This window comes from Dipteris shenzhenensis, chromosome 21 (assembly GCF_047967505.1).
Source record: "Dipteris shenzhenensis isolate YYH24624 ecotype China chromosome 21, Dip_SZ_1.0, whole genome shotgun sequence".
In the NCBI taxonomy this organism is placed as follows: Eukaryota; Viridiplantae; Streptophyta; class Polypodiopsida; order Gleicheniales; family Dipteridaceae; genus Dipteris; species Dipteris shenzhenensis.
In genome coordinates, this window is record NC_141616.1 from 53,777,959 (window position 1) to 53,786,188 (window position 8,230).

The following is an 8,230-nucleotide window of genomic DNA, read 5'->3' on the forward strand; positions in this document are numbered from 1 at the left end:
TATACGTCCATGTGGATATTCCTAAACAGGGACACAAAGCAGAATTGTCCAATTCCACGAGGAGGATGGCCTACAGCATCTGTCTCCACATATAGTAATGGTAAACCCTACTATGTCTGCACAACGATTCTCATGTGATGAAGACAAATTACGTAATGCAGGTCCCTACAAATTACGTAATGCAGGTCCCTACAAACTTCACGTCAAAATCTGCTTAAAAGGAGGAAGGAGGTAGGATACAATTCACAGAAATCTGAGAGTAACCTAGAGACAGAATAGGTTTTCATGTACACTGATATTGTAGAAAGATATATTAAGCGTAAGCACAGGGTTATGCATTGTCAAGACAAACACAACACATGAAATCTTCATTCGCACAGACTCAAAACCATGATCGCTTCCACACATAGAGTGAATACGCCGGGTGGACCACATGCTACTACATCATCAGTGACTAAAGACTATAGTCCAAGACACAATTGCATAAAGATGTCAATTCAATGACTAGTTGTAGGTATTTAATTACAACGTGTTCCTATTGAAGTAAAAGGCTGGACACAAGTCCTGACAAGGGCAAGAACTCAGAGCAGAGGTATTTTATGCAATACCATGGAGGATGAGCTTGATAAAGAGCCTCAAACCTGGTAAAGCAATGAGTTTTTCAGAACTGTGCTTAAAAGCTTCTTATACACAAATACATCCTTTCTGATATGCATCAACCATAAAAAATGATCGTGTAGTCCTACAACAGGAACTTGAAGGCTGCTCTTATTTGTTCTGTCTTCTAATATAGAAGTCATAGTCCTCAGGCTTGTCTCATCATTTAGCCTCTATTGGTCTCCCTTCTGCTATATGATCGATATCTTTGACTGTATCTTTGTCTGCAACCACTCGATAATTTTGTCTGCTTATAGGATTCATGACAACTGGTGGTCCTGCTACACGGGGCCAGCCATGGTCCATCTTCCTTTCTGTTTCTGCCCACCATTCTCTATTGTAAGTCCGAGGCACAGAACCTATATCAACAGAAGTTAGTCACTTAGATATCCATACAGAGATTGGACTCTGTATGACTCTCCAACTAAAAAGTACACTTGCTAAATCAAACAATGTAGACTTCCTATTTCTCTACACAGGACATTATATAATAGTTCATGTTGGAAAACACACCTACACTTGTCTGGAACATAGCATAGCTAAACACAACATTGAGATAGAATAATGCCCTTGAGATCACCAACTGAGAAAGCAAGGCATCTGATGCAGAAGATGTGCCACAGTACAACATTCAGTTTATCTTGCTTATAGATTTGTGCAGATAGAAGAAATGATAGAGAACACTTTCAGATCTTACAGAGAATATGATGTCTACCACCAACACAAGGTCTGCTTGCTGAACCCTCTGCAGTACAACCCCTCCTGGATCACCATGTACCTCTCGTGGGCTTCAGTAGCTTGCTCTAGGTTGAGCTCCACCTGTTGTTCCGTCCTGCACTCACATGAGCTCACTTACGCCTGTAGGTATGTGCACTGTAGAGTTCAATACTGGCTGAGAGCTGCACCTTCAATGAAGTAGGGACCGCCCCTACAATATAGGTAATAAATGCCTCCTGTCTGGCTACCCAGAGCTGCTGACTGGACAAACCAGCCAGCCAGCCAACCAACCCAAACAGGTCAGGTCAACCCAACCTGCCACAGACTGCCGACCTGGAAAATCTGTAAAAACCACGGACCAGGGGCTGCCAACCCAGTCTGTAAGTAACCCAGACAGCAGCCAGGTTTGCCAACCTGCTGCTCAATTCATGTAGCCTATATGAGGCCTCCTGGCACCTCCTGCTGGCTGCATGCCAGCCCATCTGCCCAATGCATAGGCCTGTACCTGGGCCTGTGCATGCCTGCACAGGAGCCCACGTGGCTGCATCCTAGAGGGCTGCCCACATGGCACCCTGTTCACTTTCCACGTGGCAGTCTCCCTCACTCCCTCTACCTGTGCACGCCTATAGGTGTCAAGCCCCATTGCTCTCCTCCTTTGGGGGCTTACAGGTGGGACATTGACCTTATTCCAACATCCCTCTCAAGGATACACCATGGTCTGACACTCTGCCGAAGAACTGCTCCAACAGTTCCTGTGCAGAAGCCCTCAAGAACAAATAGAGGATGTCTTCATCATATGGTTCACAATCCCGCACCTCCAATATCTCTCCGCATCGCACATGAACAAACAGATTCTGTCTGGAACACTAGTGCAATCACTGATCCAAGTCATGAATACTCCAGGATACCCAGGCACCAAGAGGTCTATCCCTCATAATCTAGGCACAGAGCAGACCCTGCGAAATACCAAGACTAAATCTATTTCAACCAGATCACCCTCCAGCAGCACCTGCAGCCCCGAGCCTCAGAACCTGTAAAGTGAAAACCTTGTGGCTGCTCCACATAGCTCTCTACCAATTGATCCCTTTCTCCCAGCTGTCTCCCAAATCAAACTCTCATCAAGGTCCACTGAGGTCTGAATCCTGTTGACCACCAAGGTTACCATGTTACTCATTCAGCATCATGCAAGTGATTCACCTCGGAGAAACCTCCTTGCTACATGCATTTGACAATATTTCAAACTCTGCAAATATTTTATATGACACGTAGATGGCTCTGAATGCCTCTACCTTGAGACTTTCCCCTCTACATGTCTGGAAGGCCTTAACTCTCCATCCGGACAAACATTGTGAACAAAGCATGCATTGGAAATCCATAATAATCTCTTACCAAATTGTTGTCTTTGACTCAATGAACTCTTCATTCTTAGGTTTTTTTTAATGATCCGCCTTCTTCTTCCTTAAATCCTGCACAGGATGTCCAGGCTGATAACAGTAGCAGCATTTTCTCTTTTTCTTGCTGTCATTATTAGAAGAGTTTCCGTCCACTAAAAAAATCCTTGTTTTTTGGCTTAACTTTACCGGGTTTGCCTTTACCCTTTCCTGTAGCAGTAGATTCCTTCTCTTCACCACTTGGATTCTGCAACTTCAACCTTGCTTCCTCCTAGAGCAACAGAGGTCAGACCTCCGTGAATTTATAGACCTTTATCTTTATCCAGCTGTTTGGGCAGTCACCAGCCTATTGAAGCTGTGTAAATAATTGTTGAGGAACACCATGGCAAGCACATAAGGTGGCGGTGGAGTCACTGATGTAACATCTGCCAATCCCTAGTTGGCATTGTTTAGGGTTGAGAGTAGGACATAATCCAATCGTCTTCGAGCCCCCACTTTTCGTCCTTGATTGTTTTTAAAATATATTGGAAAATACTTTCACAGAAGTTCGTCTTTCATAAATCCAAGAATTATTCACCTTTGACAATGAAATACGAATGCCCCCAACTGTCCCTATAGATGGTCATTGACAAATTCTCTCTCCCAATGTCATCGAGAGTAGCTGATTTTGGAGATTAACATTTCTGGTCTCATTCAAACCCTATAATATCTTCCAAGCCTCGCTTGCAGACTCCATCAATTAAGTGTGTGGAAGTACTCAATCTATTGTCATCCCAATAATGATTGATAGTGCCTCAGCACACCTAAGCACTGAAGAGACATGGCGGTAGGAGAATGCCAAGCTAACTAGGAACAGAATGGAAATATGGAAAGCATAATGGAAGGCAAAATGGAAAGAAACAAGTGCTAGGCAATGATAACCAAAATACTCACATGTAGATAGCTTGATGTTGACTGATGTTTTTGGACAATAGACAAGTACAACACTATATAGTGTGCCACTAGACTCTAGAAAGTCACAGTGTCTATGGGATATCTCCCAATATGACACGTGGCATGTCTAGGACTCACTAGACTATAAAACCACACCTAGACCACCTAGAACACTCATTTTAGACTCACTTTGGCTTCATATTCCAACATTCCCCCATGAAGGCAAGGTGAGAGGCTGCTAGAATGGAACCAAGAACAGAATATGACAATGACAGTCATCAAACTGTGCACCCAATGTAACTCAAAGACTAAAGTCTAAGCGTGTTCATCAAGGAAGGAGGTATACCAAGCTATAATACAAGAGTGGCTAGTTGAGGATGGCCACCCACAGGATGGTTAAGCCACGTGGATCCTGTGTTGTCATGTGGACAATGATTTCATCCTAAGCTCTCATGCATAGACAAACCCATCATATGAGAGGGAGTGGGCTCCATCAAGAGGTTAAGAGAGCAAGGTCTAGATTCCCAATGGCTACCAAACAGATACAAGCGCACCCGAATAGGGCACCATGATACTGAGAAAATTATAATTAGCATAAGTCCGTGGGTAGGCGAGGGTGGATTAACCTAAGTCGTAGTGTTAATTGCATGGATACTGCAATTAACCTAAGTCGTAGTGGTGAATTGGAGGACCAGAGAAGCCTGCATCGAGAAGCTTCTTCCTCTCAAACCTGCCGCCGCCAGCAGCTTCCCTGCACCAGCATATATAGAGCAGCCCCAAGCTTAATCAAGCATGCAAAGAACTAAATAAATCAAGCTGTAGTCAAGATGCAGCAGACAATCGGATGGGTCACGGGAATTTTCTTCAAGAAATCTCGTAATTCCCAATTGATTGGAGTTGAAATGGATTGGGGATTTGGTAGCTTTAAATTTTTGAAATCGGGCAACCCATAGGATTGACCATGCAAAAGACGGAGACTATAGGAGCGCAGCATTTTTATCATTCCTCAAACACTCGTTAGATCAAGCACAGGGTTAAGATGACAAAGCAATTCTTTTCAGGACCACAACTTTGAGCTTAAAAAGGACGCAACTCTAAAGATTAAGAGACAAGATGAGGCAGCTCTATTCTGGACCTGTTTGCGCCTGATTGACCTTGCAAGAAACGGAGGCCAAATAAGCTGAGTACTCGTATCTTTCCGCTTGCCTCCGTTGGGTCCATCAAGCAGACAAGATGACACGGCCATTCTTCAAGCCACACTTAGTCCAAGCTCAATACGGGCATAGCTCTAGAGGTTCAAAGATGTGTCAATGTAGCTCCATTCTGACCTGCAGCAGATCTTGAAGATGACCACCTCTTTCTACCATCAACTTTCCAAGCTAAAATAGGAAACCCCTTCGGTGCAGAAAGCTATGGAAAAGGCATGGGTCCACATTCCCTCATCGAGGATGACAGAGAGATGATTGAGGCTCTCAAGACCCTCATGATGCCAAGGGAAACTCAGTTTGTCTCCTCTAGTCTCTCCATCTTGAAGGCGACGATATGTACCTCTTCGGGTTTGGCCTTTTAAGGAGACAGCTACCCCAGCCCAAATTCACCAAGTTTCATATAGAGACCAGAACAGGAAGGATGATTGGCCATATGATTTCATCAAAATGTCTGAGCCAGACTTACAAAAGATACAAAAAATCCAAGGTATGAAAAACCTGTGGATTCCTGGGTCTTGTAAGCTATCATCAGAGATTCATCTTTGATTTTTCTTGCATATATGGATGCCTGAAATCCAAGCCAGTTCTGATTCTTTGAAGCTAGCCTTGACAATGACACCCACTCTTCGATGTTCAATTTGAAAGGAAATCTTCTATATCAATGTTGGAAATTCATTGGCCAGAATTTTGCTCTAGAAGGAAAAAAGCGATAATGTTCTCTCTTTCATTTGCTTTCATGCAAAATGCTGTCAGCCCAAGTATGTTATTCCATGGAACAGCCATGGAAGAACAAAGGGGGCTAGCATTAGTATTTTCCGCTAAGAATTGCAAGCATTATCTTTTGAGCCGTTCCTTTGTGGTTCTCGTCGAGGATGGTTCCATCAAAAGCAGAGTTGTATGTGCTCATTGACTGGCCAATTCGTGAACTCAAACCAGTTGTTTCAAGAATACGACTTCACCTTCAAAGTGATAAAGGGGCGGCATCCTTGAAGGACTACCTCCTCCAAAATGAAGAGCCAAGCAAGGATCTACCTGCTTACACTCTTGAGCTGGTGGATTCCTTGTATGAACTTATCCTTACAACAACAACAGACTGCATACCACTGTGCATTACTCATTCTCTATGCTACCGATCCCGTAATCCTGTAGCAACTGAATTATTGTTTCCATAACAGACCACGCTCGTTCAGATCAAAATACGTCTATCCACAATACCGCTGCTACCTGTTAAACAGCGTTCATCTCAAAAACATGATCATGGATTTAGCCACGAATAAGGACCTGCCTCAAGGAATACAACCATGCACAGAGTGTGTGTGTGTGTGTGTGTGAGAGAGAGAGAGAGAGAGAGAGAGATGATATGCTATCTTCATGGACTCTGAAGTCCTAACAGGATCTACGAGGACAAAACCCATGCAGCTAGTCAATGATCTCTTGTCATCTGAATACGGAGACTTATCAGGGGTTCATACGTTTTAAGAGCCATGCTCGCAGTATTGTCTTTCTAACTATATAATCATTCCTTCCTCTCCTTTGAGGGAAGAAGGAGGAGAGGGAGAGCAGGAGAGAGAGAGAGAGAGAGGGAGAGAGAGAGAGAGAGAGAGGCGTGTACCATTGCGAGTGACATTATGGTGTTTTTAGACTTGGGATCCCAGTAGCTTACTTTGGGACTGTCTTTCAATGTACGAGCGTATTTCATTTTTACAAAAGCAGCAGGCCTGGCGAATGCTTTTCAACGTAGGCAAATCGGAGCAAGGGAGGGAAGAAAGTGCATACCGCCGAAGATTCTCTTATTGCGGGTGAAGTCCCAGAAGACGTAGGAAACGGCGAACGAAGCAGCGACGCAAGGAAGCCAGATACGGGGAGAAACGGAAGACATGATAAGGAGGAAAACTGGATGGATGAGAGCTCAAAGGAAATTGCAGAGGTGGTGCTGAAGAAGATGAGATTAGAAAGGAAGGGCGCCGTCGCCGTCGCCATCGCCATGCACACAACACCCCGCACTCAGTTTTCTCGAAACATCCAGACTTGAAAAAGGTGGCGTAAACCACTTTCAACAAAAAAAAATAAATATCATATTGTTTGTTGAATAGGTACCCTGGGGTTTAATCAGCCTATCAAGCTGAGAGGTGATTAATCAAGCTGCGCGTTGATTAATCAAGCTGTCCGTGGGGCCCCTTGATTCGAGAAACTTTGTAACCTCCCTCTATGCGGGTATATGAGGGGGAAGGGGGGGAGAGGGAGACACAGAGAAAGAGGTAGAGAGGGTTGAGGAGAGTTGAGGGGGAAGGAGAGGAGAGGGGGAGGTGGAGAGGAAAAAGGAGAGAAAGCAAGAGAGGAAAGTGGAGAGAAAGCAGGAGAGGAAGGTGGAGAGGAAGCAAGAGAGGAGGATAGGGGCAGAGGGAGAGAGAGTAGGGAGAAGAGAGCAGGGAGAAGAGGTGGGGGGCGGGGGAAATTAATTGATGAGGTTAATTGGGAAAAAAGAGGGGGAGCAAGAGAGGTTGATTAATTGAAATGGGAGAGGGGGTGAATAGAGGAGGTGAAATTCTCCCACAAAAACATTGGCCTCCAGAGCTCATTGCCTGGTTTTGTGGAAAAACAATGGGGAAACCCAATGGTTTTGTGGAAAACAAAATGGGGGACCTTGGAATTAAATTTCTCTTTCCAAAAAACTTACGACAAATTGAATCTCATAAAGACTTTAAGTCAAGAGGCAAATCGAGTAGTGTAGGGACCCTTGAGGTTGTGAGCATATATAGCATCTAAAGGTTGTGACTATAAGGCCACAAATTACCAACCTAAGGGGAGGGGATCACACACATATTTCTAATTGTCTTTTCTTAGGGATAACAAAACTCCTATTTTGAACGAGTTTCCCCTCCATAACATAACACCTTTAGTCCACTTAATGTAACTAGCTCATTTAAGTTCCCCCCTCCCACACACACACACACTCAACCATCTACAACCTACATTGAATAGCAGCAATAGACTTCCTGAGGGAATTGAACAAGAATATCTAGCTCAAATGTGGCCCAAACCACTTGAGCTACCGTTGTAACAAGCGGGAAGGGGGGGGGGGGGGGGAACTCTGTATAAACCCTATATATCACATGCATTCAAGGCCTATTTCTAAAATCCCTTAATTGTAAATTTATCATGAATAAAGCACACCAATTTCTATTCAATATTTGAATATCCTCTTTCAAGTGATACCTTTCTGGATGCGAAAAAACTCCACCTATTGAATCCATGTGCTACACTTACATATTTATGAGTAATTTCCTCAAGACAAGGAGGCATGGGGTGGACCAAAAGCATTGC

General features: G+C 44.0%; 1 protein-coding gene across 1 annotated transcript; it reads right to left on the bottom strand.

Annotated features, from left to right (window-relative positions):
• Window positions 1–517: 517 nt before the first annotated feature.
• LOC147889075 (uncharacterized) lies at window positions 518–6,904 on the bottom strand. The gene is made up of 2 exons (XM_087392930.1): window positions 6,683–6,904; window positions 518–1,016 (listed from the first exon to the last, which is right to left on the bottom strand). Exons 1-2 carry the CDS (start codon window positions 6,783–6,785, stop codon window positions 820–822), a joined length of 300 nt encoding a protein of 99 aa, XP_087249056.1. The 5' UTR covers window positions 6,786–6,904; the 3' UTR covers window positions 518–819.
• Window positions 6,905–8,230: the final 1,326 nt, after the last annotated feature.

What these genes read in the sequence shown, in the direction of transcription:
- LOC147889075 (XM_087392930.1), bottom strand. Translation starts at nt 6,785, where the DNA reads ATGTCTTCCGTTTCTCCCCGTATCTGGCTTCCTTGCGTCGCTGCTTCG. An exon ending in CAATAAGAGAATCTTCGGCG is followed by an intron (nt 1,017 to 6,682) that starts GTATGCACTTTC and finishes CTGTTGATATAG; the next exon opens with GTTCTGTGCCTCGGACTTAC.